Raw genomic sequence first — 16,399 nt, forward strand, 5'->3', positions numbered from 1 at the left:
TTCTGTCATCCAGGGACGAAGAGTTTTCAGTCAGTTCTGTCCTGGCCTCTGATGTCATCCACGCCAGCCGCAAGGACATCCCCTGTATATTCAGAGTAAGTTCTCTTTGAGAGTATTGCTACTGTTTGTGCAACTGGCTGTTTCAACCAATCCATCAGCCAAGCATTTCACTCCTGTTGATCATTTCTATAAAGCACTGACTTTATTAGTTGTTATGCCAGTAAGTAAATGTGTAAAGTACATCTGTTGGTAACTGTGGTGTAAAAGCCTCAATACCCATAAGCACATTCTTTATCGTGACCAAGCGTGCTCCAGTAAAACCTATTGCATCACCATTGTACCCATAACCACAGTAAAAAATGCCCCCTTGGGCGTCCTGGTGGATCAGTGGTCTGAGGCACATATCATGTATCTGGGACGTCCTGGGTTTGAATCCGACCCAGGACCTTAATCGCATGTCATCCCCCCCCTCTCTCTACCCCAGTCTTTTCTGTTTCTCCCCACTTTAAAACTGTCTAATCAAAGCAAAAAAATGCCCAAAAAATAATAGTTAAAAAACAAAACAAAGCAAAAAAAAGAATGCCCTCTTGTGTATTATTGCTATGGTAAATATCATTCGTCACCATGAAATATGTTCCTTACATATCTTTATATAGCACTGTTCTTTGGTCATCTTTTTGTGACAATAGTCCCTTTGAAGCTCAGTCAGAATCACCAATCCAATAAGTGCACATGACTTGGTTTTGCTTGCACTGGCGGAGAGACATACAACAGCTTACAAAAACAAAAATCTGACATCTAATGTGACCTTTCTTCCTTCCCTCCCTCGTTCCTCTCCTCAGGTGACGGCGTCCCAGCTTTCTCCCTCCAGCAGCCACAAGCCCTCCATCCTGATCCTGGCCGACAGCGACCAGGAGAGGAACAAGTGGGTGGGTCTGCTCAACGAGCTCCACCGCATCCTCAAGAAGAACAAGCTTAAGGAGCGCTTCGTCTACGTCCCCAAGGAGGCGTACGACAGCACCCTGCCGCTCATCAAGACAACACAGTCCGCTGCTATCATAGGTGGGGCACTGCGGATGCACATTTCCATTCAAAAACACACACATGCACACACATACGGCACCTAGCCAGTGGCCTTTGAGTTAAAGCAATATTCCACTTAGTTTTAACATGGGGGTTATTTGGCTCTGGACCACCATGAAAACCAGAATATAGGAATAACATTTAGGAGAGATAGTTGCTGTTTGGGAGACCGGATCTACTACATCTATTTTAATGTACACATCTATTTTAGTGTAAACCAAGAATATAAATTCAAAATGACAGACCCAGGACTGCTTTGTTGTCTTAAAAGCGGGACTGTTGGTGAATATGTTCATGCTTATATTCTGGTTTTCATGGCGGTCAAGTGCACAATAACCCCCCCTGTTAAAACTAAGTGGAATATTGCTTTTTATATTAACCTTTCTTTCCGTTTGTGATGTGTGTGTGTTATAAGAGAGCACAAGTCGTTGCACGCTCACACAACCAGGAGCGTAAGAAGTAACTTGTCTACATGCGCAAGCCAAACCAGAGTCTAATTTTAAACATGTTACTGCTTATCTAGATCCTAGACTGGCACACATTCTTCCCTTTTACCCAATCTTTCTCAACCGTTCTGTATACAGTCATTATCTCAAAAATAAATCCTTCCTTGTTTGTGTATTTGCTGCAGAAAATAGCCATTACAGCCGAACCTTCATCTCTGTATGACATTATTTTGGCCTTCATTGCTCCCTGCTGAATTCAGACAAGCAATTACATCTGAGAAACCCTCCAGGGTTGGCAGTACGACACCGTGTTATGAAAATAGAACTCAGCAGATTGGAACATTTTCTGCACAGAATGCCCTTTTCTGTCTTCTGTCTGGCACTGAAATAGCCGTCTCCCTCCATTTCCTTTGCCTTCAGATCACGAGCGTGTTGCCCTGGGCAACGAGGAAGGCCTATATGTCATCCATGTCACCAAAGATGGTAAGATCCCCTTGAAAGCTTTGTTTCCTGTTCTTTGTCCTTGTTCATTTATCCTTTTATTTTTTTCTCTTGTGCTGTTTTGAATGTCTTTGCATAGGACATTTGATAGAGTAATAGAGTAGGCTGGCAGTGACATTGCAGTTTGCATTGGTGTTGACTTTGTTCCCTTCTCTATCCCTATCCTCATCCATATTTCCCCTCTCATTCCTTGTCTTTCGTCCTCTCTTCTTCCTTTTCTTCTTACATTCTCTCATTCCCTCTTTCCTGCTTTGGCCTCGCTTTCCCTTGATCTCTCCAACCCCGCCCCTAATTGCTCTCTCTCTCCTATTTTTTTCCTTTCCTTTCCTTCCTTTTCTTTTCCTTTCTTTCCCTCCCCACCCATACCCTTTCTTTCCTCCCTATGTCCTTCCCTTCTCTCCCTCCCTATCTCCTTCTTTCTGTCTCTTTCCGTCCTCTCTCTCATCTGTCCCCTCCACCTCTTTCCACCTGCTTTCCATCTATTTCCATCTATCCATATCTACCCACCTCCATCCCTGCATCCCTTCTCCCCTTCTCACCTCTTCTTGTCTCCCTCTGTCCGATTCCTTCTCTCCCTCCTGTCCCCTCCCTCCCTCCCTCCCTCCCTCCACAGAAATCATCCGGGTCGGGGACAACAAGAAGGTGCACCACATCGACCTGATCCCACAGGAGCAGCTGCTGGCGGTCATCTCCGGCAGGAACCGCCACGTCCGCCTCTTCCCCACGCAGGCGCTGGACGGCCGCGAGACCGAGTCCTACAAGCTCGCCGAGACCAAGGGCTGCCAGGCCATCGTCTCCGGCCCCGTCCGCAACGGCTCGCTCACCTGCCTCTGCGTGGCCATGAAGAGACAGATTATATGTTACGAGGTGAGGATGCAGGGCCGCTGGGCGATTGTTGGTCTGTTGTGTTTGGTGGGCAAAATGGGAAGATGGAAAGATGCAAATTATTTGAAAGGTGTAAGCCGCTTAACAAAGTTTTGGCCCTTGCAAACTACCTAAAACCTTACCCCACCCAAGAACCTCTCACTACATGTTGGATAATCTGATGAACAAAATAAAACTGGTAGAACATATTATCCAGTCTCTATAGTAGAACTACTCTAAAAAAAATTTTTTCTCTCTCTTTCTTTCAAGCCAACATGAGCTCTGTAGTGTTTTGTTTGTTGTTCCTTTTTTCAACCTTTATTTATCCAAGGGAAAGTAGACTGAGCACACATTATCTTTTCCATCAAAGCCCTGCTTCACATTCAGACAGTCCCACTCATTCACCTGCACAGTACAACCACAGTCTTCTACTTTCTTTTACTTCTACTGGCCACTGAGCAGCTACATTTGTTGACAGGTTGCTCAAGGACATATTCCAAGCCAGTGACAGGGATTCAAACCAACCACTCTTCCTCTAACCTCTAGGCTAATACCACCTCCCAACATGAAGAGGCTGTATCGTTATTCTTCAATTTGTTGTTTCATCTCATCTTATCCCCTCTACCTGTCGCCCTCCTCTCCAGGTGAATAAGAGCAAGGCGCGCCACCGTCGGCTGCGGGAGCTGCAGGCCCCGGGGCCCGTCCAGTGGATGGGTCTGCTCAGCGAGCGTCTCTACGTGGGCTACCAGGCCGGCTTCACCCGCTACAGGTACCACACCGGTTTTAAAAAACAAAACAAAGACCAGCTCAAAAACCAGACCAAAAAACAATCTCAATGTAATAAAATATTTATTACATTGAGATTGTTGTGTTTACTTTTTTTATTTTCACATATTGTTCAAGTCTATGTGATTTGTCACATCAGCCACCAGGCCACCACTCTTACTATAAACTCTGAATTTCTAAAGAATAAAATGATTCTACAGAAGAAATTTATGTCTAATTCTGTTTGTGGTTGTGATTTTCTCCCCAGCGTCCATGGTGACATGTCTCCAGTCAGCCTGCTCCACCAGGAGGACCACACCCTGGCCTTCATCTCGCAACAGAGCCTGGACGCCCTCTGCGCCGTGGAGATTTCCAGCAAGGAGCTGCTGCTGTGCTTCAGCGCCATCGGAGTGTATGTGGACTCCCAGGGCCGCAGGTCGCGCCAGCAGGAGCTGATGTGGCCGGCGGTGCCCAACGCTGCCTGTGAGTTTACGCCTTTAAGTTTTGTACAGTGCTAAAACATAGAAGCAGATTGATTAAAAAACACAGTAACATGGATGAACTATGGGGATAAACTGGGTGTCAGATCATGTTGATCACAAATGAACAGAATTTGGGAAAAGGGTGCTGCTTTTTCTGTCCCAAAGTTTTTCAGGTGCTGTTCTGTTTCTTTTGAACATGAAAAAGTATGAAATTGTCACAGTGGCATCTTATGTTGCTTGATATTAAAGTATAGCAGATTTTTATGTTTGAATGGTTTTTTTTTATATTAAAATAGAACAAGAAGCAAATACATCAAACCATCAAATAACACCATATACCATGTAATATGCACCAATAAAAAATACACTATATAATGAAAAAAATAAACAAAATAAACAGAAATATAGGGAAAATGTTAAAAACAGAGAAAGGCAAAACAATACCAAAGACAAGACTGAAAGTGGTGTCCTCTTCTCTCCAGGCTACAACGCCCCCTACCTGTCAGTGTACAGTGAGAACGCTGTCGATGTGTTTGACGTCAACACCATGGAGTGGATCCAGACCATCCCACTCAAGAAGGTCAGTGCTGTGGGCTAAGGGTGAATGTGGCGTTATTGAACCTTCAGCACAAATGAAGGAAATGTGCTGGGCAGCAGATGAGATGACTTGATTCTGTGAGGCTTTCTCTGGCTCCACCTGGTGGCCTGAATAAATGAATTCAAACTGACAGGTGGTCTTCTCTGATTCCCCTGCAGGTGCGACCTCTGAACGTCGACGGCTCTCTGAACCTGCTGGGGCTGGAGACAGTCCGGCTCATCTACTTCAGAAACAAGATGGCCGGTAAGAGTTGAGAAATGTGTCGTGTGTGTGTGGTGTCCTGCGGTCTCAGGAATCGGGAAGCTTACCATGTAGTCACACACACTCATGGTTTTATATCTCGTTTCCATCCTTAATCACATGTAATCCCCTCTTCTCACTCACCCTTCTTTTATTTCACTCTTACAATTACATTTTAGACATTTAGCATACATTCAGTTCAGCATCTTGATCAAGAATACTTTGACAGGACACATGGATATTGATGGACATCTCAGATACGGGACTTTTTAACTATTAGGCTGTACTGCCACTCCTCCACTATTCTTCATATCTATCTCATCTCATCCCTATCTATTAAAGCAGAAAAGCCATGAAAATAATTAGACAAACTTTGCCATGTCATTCTCAGGCCAAGCCACCAGACTGTAACTAGTGTGTTTAAATTTTCATTGATTAAAAGATTCTTTAATTGCACATTGTTGTAGAAAGAGAGAAGAGAAGATAAGGAATGAGATTTATTCTGCTAGTGGTACTGATGAATTATTCCCTCAGAAAATCCATTCCACTGTATTATATCATGAATGTTTTATAGCCGATAATGTAAATACATACTCTGTTTTGTTGTGCTGATCTTGCAGAGGGTGACGAGTTGGTCGTCCCGGAGACGTCAGACAACAGCAGGAAGCAGATGGTGCGCAGCATGAACAACAAGAGACGCTTCTCCTTCAGGGTGCCGGAGGAGGAGAGACTTCAGCAGAGGAGGTAGCTTATCTAGGGCACAAGGCGCACACTTCACTATACACAGAGCTCACTACTCACTACTGCAAATCACACGAGTGGGTTCCAGCCTTTTTCTGGTTAATTACTATTCTCGCAACCCAAAACTGACTTTACAGGCTTTTGTCTGACAGTTTTCTGTTGTTGTTTATATTCTGTTATCCAATCCAGTTATGTTTTGGCGTGTCATCTTGATTTTCCAATTGTTGTAGTTTTGTGTCTTTCTTTCTCTCTTCTTCTTTGTTTGTTTTGATGTTAGTTGTTTTTATAACCCCGTTTTTTATCTTATTGTATTTTATTTTATTTCACCTGGACAAATTGGCATCTCCTCTTTCTGTTTTTGTTTTTTTCTTTTTTGTCATTTTCTTCATCAAGCAAAACGTACATTTTTGTTCTATTTCCTTACTAACTTCGCTACTAGCCAATGGGAGTAGGAAGGAAAAGTTGCGACAGAGGATAAAAATTGACTATTACTTTGTCTAAACTGTGTAGTCGACACTAGACGCTACAAATCACATACACTCACCTTTACAGCTGCCTGGCAGTTAAACAACATTGCAATGGAGGCAGACACAATATTACATGTTCCACACACTGAAGTGCAACCTCACAACCATGTGGCTAAGTGGGGGTTCACAGTAGTATGAAAAGCGAATGGCAAAACATTCACTGCACTCCTGTGCTCATTGCCCTAAATGTACAATTCATATATAATGGAGGAGTGTTCTAGTCGAGCGGGCAGCTGAAGGCACATTCAGGTTCGCTCAATCTCTCTGCTATGCACCGGTGCCCTCCATCTATTCCAGGGCACAATGAGGGAGACTGATGTGTGTGTACATAGAGTACGTGTGTGTGTGTGTGTGTGTGTGTGTCTGTACATGTGTTGTATGTCTGTTCACATGTGCAGGGTTGTGCTCTCCTGTGCTTGGCGATGAGTCCACGCACATCTACATCTGCACCTTCGTGTGTGTGTCCATGTGTTTTTGTGTTGTGAAACCCTTGGTTACTCTTAACCAAGTATTTGTGCCTGTACTCATCTTTGTGTGTGTGTGTGTGTGTGTGTGTGTGTGTTCTCAATACAGAGAGATGCTACGAGATCCAGAGATGAGGAACAAGCTGATCTCTAACCCCACCAACTTCAACCACGTTGCCCACATGGGACCAGGAGATGGCATCCAGATCCTCAAAGACCTACCCATGGTATATTTACATATATATATGTACATATGCACACACATAGATGCAAACATGCACATATAAACACAGACACACACACACACAACATCCTAAAAGACCTGACTATGGTACAAATGCAGGCACATAAAATCAGTTACACACAAAACACAAGGGGAAACTAGCGCACACACAAACACAAACATACAAAAACATTGACACACATACACACACACTCTCCAGTTGTGTTTGTGTGTAGACCTGCTGCTTCTATAGGAGTAGTGCCACCTCTTCGTTCCCCTTGTCCTGTGATGTGCAGCATGCAAACAGAGGAATCCATGTAGAGAGAGAGAGTGGCCATTTCAGTTTTATTTCCCATTTTACAACCTGACCTAACAGGTTGAATCACATAATAATAAAACCTCATCATGTCAAGTTCACAGATCCTGCTCCACCTGACCCTTGTTGCATGCCTGTTTTTGTGTTTACACTTAGGCTGCCCACACCTCTATAGTCAAATCATGTTTGGTCCATTTTATTATGCATTTGTGTGAGTGTGTGAGTCACGTGTGCTTATTGCTACATATTTGTACGTGTCACTCCGCACCCTCCTCATCCCTGTTCCCCTGCACTGCACTCTGTCTTTTGTGTGTGTGTGTATGTGTGTGTGTGTGTGTTTGTGTTCTGTGTGTGTCTAAACCAGAACGTCCGTGTTCAGGAGAGTCGCGCCGGCTTCAGTGGTTCCGTCAGCATCCCATCCATCACCAAGAACCGGGCCGAACCGGGCCGCTCCATGAGCGCCAGCAGCGGACTGGGCATCCGTAAGTAGAAGATCCCCATGAAGCCTTTCATGACCTGATTCGATTCAGTAGACTTCATCACAGCAAGGCAAAGTTACAGAGTTACACTACCATTTTCAAATTAACATTGTCACCTGCTGATCACAGTGACTGGAAGATAAAAAAATGTACAAGCTGCTGTACCAAATAGATTTTTAGAATAGTGAAAAACTTCTGAAGGCTGGTTAGATTCCTGCCTTGGTTAGTGGCTTTTAAAATAGACAAACTTAGAATGTTTTTGGTACTTGGAAAGATCACTTTGACTTCATTTGACATTAAAAAATAGATACATTCAAAGTAAACTGGTGGGACAGAAAGGTTATAGCTAATACTACAATATGCAGTATGCAACAAAAGTGCCTGTCACTTCACAAATTGTGTTCTCCAGAAATTAAGTATAGTGTCACTTTTAAAGACTTTGTTTGTCACTCTCATTCTTGCTTCTACCTTCTTTCGCCCACTGCCTGAGTTTTTGTGCTTCTCCCTTACTTCTTGATAACATCTCCCTCCCTCCATCCCTCCTCTCTCTCTCTCTCTCTCTCTCTCTCTCTCTCCAGGTTCGTCCTCTCAGAACGGCAGTGCGCTGCGTAGGGAGCTGTCAGGAGGAAGCTACGGATCCAAACGCCAGACCATGACCTCTCCCTCCGAGAGCTCCCTGTCCTCCGGAGGGGGCATGGACTGCGGTGACGCGCCTCTCTCCCAGTTCGACAGAGAGGTTAGTAAAATACATCCAAACTCTCTATCTGACTCAAGCAGGAGTCTAACACTGAAAGATATTGTGTAATATTCCTTACATTACTGAGAGGGCATACCGTTTTAGAATGGTCCTAGTGGGAACTGAACCCCTAATCTTGACTTAATGTCATACTCCAACTTCTACTAACTGTCGAATCAGGGCAAATCCGATTGGACAAATTGTGCTATGGCTACTTGATTTAAATGTTAATGATCAGATCTCTTGTCTCAGAAATTAGTCTGCCTGGATATAAGTTTGACTAATGACCCCAACAACTGCTTTATATGGACAAATAAAGTCCACATATACGCTCATTGTACAGTAACTGTTTCTTTGCCATATCGATGTAGAACCTAGAGATAAGCGCATCAAATATTTGATGGAAATGGATCACATTGTTGCCCATTCCAAATCCGTCCTCTATCCCATCCGCCACATACATCCCGGCCTCTGCGTGCGGCCTCTCACCTCATCCCACTTCTCCGACCGATTGGTTAGCTCCCTGTGATGTCATACTTCTACTGCAGCGCTTCATAGTGAACTCAGTGCTGAAACCTCTGGCCTTGTCCTTTCCCTCGGTAGAGACTATTGTCCCGTTCCTGTGACACTCGCTTTGGGCTTAGTTCTGGGCTAGTTGTTGCCTCAAATCCCTGAAGGAGACACTGGGACACTGAGTTATGTGATATGACCTCCTTTGTCGTGTTCCTTTAACAATTCGTAAATAAAACCTACAATGTAAAAAGATTTGGGTAGTTGTGACAGACTGTCCAGGGAGTGACCTACTTAATAGAAACATTTTATTAAATGTATTGCCCTGTGTCACTTAATTTCCTGTTGCTAAGAGCATTTCTGCCCACCTGCATTGCCCTTACATTTTTCCAGTGTAACACAGCAGTGTGGGTTACTGGATTTCATCATGCAAATAAAATGAATGGGATCAAACATTGATTAATATAGTAGCTTTTGCGGTTATGGGCATCTTTGACTCCTTTCCACCCACCTATCCTCAGCCGGCCTCCAGAATCGCCTCCCATCCCCCCCGTCGCTCCCCCATCCTCTTGGCCCACACGCCTGGCCGCTGGCTCCTCCATCGTGCCCCATTTTGTCCCATTTTGCCCCATTTCTCGCCTTCCTCCACCCTCACCCAGCTCTGTCCCACCTCGCCCCGCCCTCCCTGCCTCGCCCCTCCCACCCCAGCATGTTGTCTGTGGGCCGGGCGCTGAGTCTTAACTTTCCTCTGCAGTGGCAGGCGGTCTCGCCATCGGAGAAGACCCCCGATCTGAAAAGGGCCTTAAGGACCCTGCTTAGTAAGATGAAGGTAATGTCAAACAGCTGCAATGACTTTGCACTGAACACACAACTGTGAGCACCGTGTCCCTTGAATATGCGCGCACATATAGAACACAGTATATCATGGACATACACATGAGCAAACACTCACTTATAGTAGCATGAGATGCATTCAAAACACACACACACATCACACACATCACACACAGTCACGGTTTGCGAGTGTCCGCCCCAGCGTCCCACCGCCCCTCGCTGCACCATTTCAACCCCGGTCATATCAGCAGCATCTGATGGCTTCTCACAAGTCCGTCTGTCACTGGTCTGGAGCATCAGTTGCCTCTTCACTCTGTCCAAGACTCGGCCTTGTTCCTCCTCATTACCTTTGGTTTGTGTTATATGCTGTTGGAATGGTGCAATGCTGCTGCTCAGCCATTTTGCCTCCTTAAACCCACCGCTGCCCACCCAGCCAATCACCGAGCATGTCTGCTTCCATGCCGCTCGCTGGCGGCCTGCCCATGTTTCTAACCATGAGCTGTCCAGTTCAGAGCACATCTAGGCCATAAGGATATGGATAAAGCGATATATAATGGGTACGCTGTGTGATCTGTGCACAGGATTCTCCCCAGGATGTCGCCATGCGGACTTGCTGTGACGATATGGGATAATACTCCTGACAAAGTGATCGATTATAGATTGGAGTGACTGGAAATTGGAAACAAGATGGTACAGCAACCACTGTTTTGTTTTGGGGAGAATCCTGGTGTGCATCTCCTGCTCAAATGACTGTTCAATAACTGATTAGTCAATATGGGCGGAAAGGCCATGATACATAGGCAAACTGTTAAAGCAATGTAGCTGGGCAATATTAATCTCAATATGCATAGGGATCATAATCAATCTAGATAATATATTAAGCTTTGAAGAGCAGAAGTCTGATTGAAAACACATGACTGCCCATCTACATTGACTTGTGAAATGCCGTTGTATCGTGACTTTAACGTGTGCTGTGAGAGAGAGAGACAGGCTGCTGATGTAGCTTTTCCCTCAGTAGAGCCAGCAAGTAGATCCAACCAGCTTACATGACAAGTGTGGAGTGTGAACATGTGATTTTCATAGCTCCACGATCCCTGCTTTTACTACAGCCACTTACAGTAGAAACGAGACGGTAGGATGACGGTAGGATGACAGTAGAAGTCGGTACAGTCGGTGTCTGTGAGGAACATGCATGTCGCGATGAGGGTTTGGGGCAGCTCCACTCCAGTAGAGCTGTAATAAAAAGACTCTTCTTCTAAATGGATTTTAAAGGGACACTTTGATATGCTGTATTTCAGTTGTTATTGAATTTTAGGCACTTGTCACATTGTGGCAAGAAAAAAGTGTCTTTCTATCATAGGTAAACCAGTGGGAATCACCAACTACACCTTGCTCTCAATGAATATCGGTGAAGAATGCCAACAAGCTATTTTAGAATAGCTCAAGGACAAATATCAAGATTTTTTACAATTTTTTTTGCCATAATGTGGAAACTTGCCTGGCAAAGAAAAATAACCAACTGAAGTTATATCAAGATGTTCCTTTGAAGGGGGATACGCTCATGAGCCGAGTTTAATTCTGTCCCCATGGATGTCTCTACGCTGTACAATAAAAAAAATATTATAATAATACACTTTTCAAAAACAGAATTACAGATTTGCAGTGACTCATACCAGTGTATCTTATGACTGAATTCCCCTCAGTTCATTATACCCGAGGCCAAATGTGTTGAGGCTAATGGAGTCTAGATTGGATACAAACAGGAGATGATTACTGTACATCAAACTAAATCTAGTACAGTATCGCTGAACTGGAAAATGATGCACATGTACAGCACATGAGATAATTAGATCCCCCCCCCACAATCTGAGGACATTATCATTGAACTGGAAAAAGAAATATACATGACATACACAGACAGCATCCACAGAGGTCCAGGATAATGATGTGTTTGGGCTAAATTCTCTTTCTGTACTCTAGTCGATTTGTTCAAATGGGGAGGGTCGGTGCATAAAGAATTGTTTTTTGTCAGATTTCTCCCCAAAATAGGGGGATGCAAGTCATAATCTGTGTTTACAGCCCCATCCTCTCATCCCCACCCCCCACCCCCACCGCTGCCTACATGTTTGTTTTTGCTTCAGCCGATCACTTCTGGTCAATTGAGCTGTTCATTCACTGATGATGTGGAATGAACTGGGGGGAAAACGAAGGGAGGGGGGTGATGATGATCGTTGTGTTTGAGACAAAAAAAAACAAAAACACAAATACACACGGTTAACCAAGTGTACAGCAGTGAGCTCCCTGGGGACTGTTGCAGCCCAACTGAGAGTTGCTAGTTAGCGTTCAGTCGGCACAAACAGGAGAAATAATTTATGAATTGTAAGAATTTACTCAGTTCATTTATAGCTCTGTTACCGCGGCTTAAAAGCATTTTCTCCAGTTTCCTGCAATCTGAACTAAGTACAAGAACAACTTTCAAAGGGAACACCATCTAATTAGTCTTTTTATTCCTCTCCCTTTCCATTCTTTTTCCCCACCTGTCCATACCTTACTTCTGTTTCTCTTTCTCTCTTCATCACACACTCTTCATTTCCCTCTTCATCACTCTGGCTATCCCTCGTTCCCCGCTTTCTCCATCTTAAAATCTCCCCTCTCTCTCTCTCTCACCATCTCTGTCTCTCTCTCTCCTTTCATCTCTCTCTCTCTCCTCCTCCTCTCTCTACTCCAGGACTCGGACTCCCCCCGTCACTCCACGGCCTCCAACAGCTCCACCTTCAGCAGCCCTCCCAGTCCGGCCTCCCCCCACAAGACCAAGTCCCTCTCGCTGGAGAGCACAGACCGGATGGGCTGGGACACATGAGCCCCGCCCGCCTGCCAATCAACCGACCGACCGACTGACAGCACAGGACTCCAATCCTTATCCTCCCACCCCCCCACCTCCCCTCTCGCAGGGCCCGGCCTCTCGTATCTTATCTCAATATTTCCCCTCACTGCCCAGAGAACTGCACCCGCTGTCCACTGGTCCCTCCTGATATGCGTTTGTCCCACTTTTACCTACTTTACTTTACCCCCCCCCCCCCCCCCCCCGATTTGTCCCGGTTGGCCCGCCCGCCCCCGCTACACTTCCAAGACGGGGCAGAAATGTCCTCATCGACACAGGGAAACGGTCTGTCGCCTCTTTGAATAAGAGGGGAGTTCTGGGGGAGAAGCTGTCGTGTGTTTATCAAATGTTTGTGTGCGTGTGTGTGTGTGTGTGTGTGTGTGTGTGTGTTTGGGGTTGTATGAGAGTGCGAGTGTGTGCGTTTGTATGTTTGAAAGAGATTGTGTGCGCTTGCAGGTGTGTGTGTGTGTGTGTTTATTAGGAAAGGGCATATGATATAGGAATGAATACTTCTCATCGCCCCCCCCCCCCCCCTTCCTCCCCGCCCCTTCGATCGGCTCTTTTGCTAGAAACCCCGTTAACGGAAGCGCGGAGCTTCGTCCGCAGTACTTTGTTCGCAGCACTCGACGCCCCCAGCCGAGTCCTCCGGTGATCCGCCTCGCTCAGAGACACTCGAAAACCTCAAGATGCAACAAAAAGGAAGAGGATTATTATTGAGAGAAAATGATTTGTACTTGTACATAGGACCCTTTGGGTTTTAGGGGACAATATTTTAATTTATTTATCAATCTTTAGACGAGGAAAGGGAAGCAAACGAGTGGATTTTTAATCCCACGGCTCCTTACTTCCCTCCGTTGCTTTCTCTTTGGGTGTTAGTTGGCAACAGAACCCGGGAAAATTGAAAAATGTAAACAAACAAAAAAAGGAGAAAGGAAAGCAATGATATATTTTTTTTTTTCTTTCATTTTGCTCATGAAAGTGATACTAAGTGCAGTGACTTTATATAATTTTTTTCGTTCCGCCATCAGCAAAAAGCTATAAGCAGCATTAATAAGCAACGCGGCGGGGCGTAGCTGACCCCGCCGGCTCGTAGAAGCTGACAGAACATTCTACCCGATGACATCATCACGGCGCCCTCTGTGCTACTCTCTCCTCATCGGTCCAGTGTGAGTGACATCATCCAGCGGTCCGGGACCATTCCTCCATGTAGCGTGTAGACCTTCCATTGAACACTTTGCTGTACACCAAACCGACCAATTTGCAAAACGCCGATTCCCATCACAATAATGTACATAGGTTCAAAGTAGAGAGTAATATATGATAAGGAAAATACTATAGAGAAATACACGGGAAGAAAAAAAAAATCCTCGTTTCTTTTAAGTTGTTTTTTTCCTTTTTGTTTTGAGAGTGATTTGGGGTTGTGTTCACACGAAAGCCATTTTAAACCACTTTCCAGTTTTCCTTTTTACCGATTGCTTTTAGATTTGTCGTTTTGTTTTCTATTGTATGTATGACACGCGTTGTCGAGTGTTGTTTTTTTTTATTTTTTTTTCCCACTTGGTTTGCGTTTGAGTGAAGAAACTCGTATATATGGATCAACACTACTGCCCGTACTGTAGAGTGAACACGTGCATTTATCTGACGCAATAGTCCTATCACAAAGATCCTGTCACACACACACACACACACATATACGGTATACACACACACTGAGCTGGTGTTTTTTATGCAGCAAATGCCTTGTCCTCCTCCCTCCTCCCTCCTCCCTCCTCCCTCCTCCTCTCCACGCTTCTAACTATCAGAGGTGGGATCACAGTTTCCGATGTGTTGATCACTGTCGACCTTTATGTGTGTGTTTCCAAATTCCCTGTGGCGCCCCGGATGCAAACAGCCAGCTGGTCAGTCAGTCCTTCCACTTGCAGAGGAGAAGCTTGTTGTAACCAAAAAAAAAAAAAAAAAAGAGAGAGACTTTGCCCGTCTTCAAACTGTCTTTCTAACGGCCTTGCTTACTCTGAAGAATGTTTTGATGATATGTTAGTCAGAAAAAAAAGAGAGAAGAAAAACGACCCTAAAAATGAGAATGTAAAAAAAAACGTATAAAGGTGATGCTGCGAGAAAAGTCAGCACTTTGGTGTTTCTGTTAACCGAACCCTCTTGTCTTCTGTCTTGGGTCGACTGCTTGGGGCGTCAAATACTGTCTGCCGATGAAATGACCTCAGTGCAAACCGTTGTGTCTGTAAATTAACCGGGCTGGGTCTCTCAAAAACCAGTGTCCCCCCTCCCTCCTCCACCCGGTTTCTCTTTCCCCGGGGGTGGAAAAAGCATTTTCAAAATCACGTGACACAAAAACTTACTATTGAAATCCAGTAGAAGGGCAAACCTGTTACCTCTAATATCTTTTTTTTGTTTTTTTTTTCTTTCAGCTTACAAATGGATCCGTAGCATTGTACTTGAAGGGTTGCTCGTAAGACATTATAAGGTATCATAAGCACATCATGAGAACATTATAATCATAATCTGAACATGGTGTAATATGTAATAAGACAATGTGCAGGAGATGGGAGTTTAATACTCTCTCTCTCTTTAAAACTAGAACCATAATGTATTACAATGCTGTTATAGTGTGGCGTCGCATTGTAATGTCTGTAATTTTCCAGTGTTTTAAGAATATAGCGAACATCCTCTTATAAATGGGCTTATGCTGCACTTCAAGTAAAGTGTTAAGCAGAGGATCTTAGTGCTTTATCAAGTGGTTTTTGAGAAACCCGGCCCCGGTCTCTAGGGGACAGGTGACAATTACAAATGTCGCTTTGATTTCGTTCTGAGAGTTCGGAGAGTATTTGTTTTCACTCGGGCAGAACATGTGGATGAGGATCATTGTTGGTGTAGAGCTGTGGCTGGATTGAAGTGTATCAAGATCCTTTTTTTTTTTCCCAGTATATTCCAGTTATAGAGTTATCTAAAAAAAATAAAATAAAGACTTTGGTGTTCATTCCTGCCGAAGTTTTATTCCCCTGTTGAAGTGCAACAAAGTCGCTCCAAACAACCCATTCCAAGTGTTTTTTAGGATTCCATTTTATATCAAGAGGAGAGGTTTTTTTGGGGGGGAGGGGGGGTGCAAGAGTGCGACTAAGCTGGTTTTATTCCAAAACAATCACCTCTTTGAAACTTTCTTTTTTTTTTTAAGCTAGCGAGTCTCCTTATTTTCCTGCTGGACTTTATCTGTAGAATGTATTAGCTGGGGGGAACGATGAGGAAAAAAAAATATCTTAGCCAGGTGTTTTATTGGCCAAGTGTTTTATATTGTACAGAAAAAGCCCTGAAATCCCACTTTTAAAAAGGAGAGATGGAAAAGAAACTCAGGAAATGTCAGAACCAATGAAATATTTTCATCTTAATGAAAATGAGTGTGTTAGGACTTGGGGAGAGACGGACGGATGGATGGATGGATGGATGGATGGATGGATGGAAGGCAGGAGGGAGGGAGTGAGGGAAACTTAACTCTAGCTGTAGCGTAGATGTAAGCAGGGTGGAAACAGCAGGAAGAAAAAGGGGCGGCGAGGACTCAGACGGGTGTTTATGAAATTGAAAAATGATGAAATAGCGTCGGGGTGAAGGGTGAGCGGTGGTTTGATGGTAGTTGCAGGCTGAGGTGCCACAGCGGTAAAACCATTTAAGAGGAAGAAAAGTTAACAAAAAAAAAAAAATC

The 16,399-nt window shown here is 44.4% G+C and overlaps 1 protein-coding gene across 7 annotated transcripts in view; it reads left to right on the forward strand.

Moving 5' to 3' along the window:
- cdc42bpab (CDC42 binding protein kinase alpha (DMPK-like) b) overlaps window positions 1–15,790 on the forward strand; it is an 86,022-nt gene extending 70,232 nt beyond the window's left edge. For 6 of the 7 annotated variants that reach the window (XM_071528973.1, XM_071528972.1, XM_071528974.1 and 3 more), the window contains 13 exons: window positions 14–95; window positions 843–1,062; window positions 1,950–2,012; window positions 2,644–2,897; window positions 3,539–3,663; window positions 3,928–4,142; window positions 4,624–4,721; window positions 4,898–4,982; window positions 5,600–5,723; window positions 6,821–6,938; window positions 7,615–7,732; window positions 8,308–8,465; window positions 12,538–15,790. In XM_071528973.1, coding sequence (XP_071385074.1) covers window positions 14–95; window positions 843–1,062; window positions 1,950–2,012; window positions 2,644–2,897; window positions 3,539–3,663; window positions 3,928–4,142; window positions 4,624–4,721; window positions 4,898–4,982; window positions 5,600–5,723; window positions 6,821–6,938; window positions 7,615–7,732; window positions 8,308–8,465; window positions 12,538–12,669 — 1,792 coding nt within the window. In that variant the 3' untranslated portion in view covers window positions 12,670–15,790. Of the gene's footprint in view, window positions 1–13; window positions 96–842; window positions 1,063–1,949; window positions 2,013–2,643; window positions 2,898–3,538; window positions 3,664–3,927; window positions 4,143–4,623; window positions 4,722–4,897; window positions 4,983–5,599; window positions 5,724–6,820; window positions 6,939–7,614; window positions 7,733–8,307; window positions 8,466–9,729; window positions 9,805–12,537 lie in introns of all 7 variants that reach the window. The other variant, XM_071528971.1, reaches the window with a different exon arrangement.
- Window positions 15,791–16,399: the final 609 nt, after the last annotated feature.

This window comes from Centroberyx affinis, unplaced genomic scaffold (assembly GCF_046629955.1).
Source record: "Centroberyx affinis isolate AG114_WGS23_722 - 3 ecotype Tasmania unplaced genomic scaffold, CSIRO-AGI_Caff_v1 ptg001746l_1, whole genome shotgun sequence".
Classification (NCBI taxonomy): Eukaryota; Metazoa; Chordata; class Actinopteri; order Beryciformes; family Berycidae; genus Centroberyx; species Centroberyx affinis.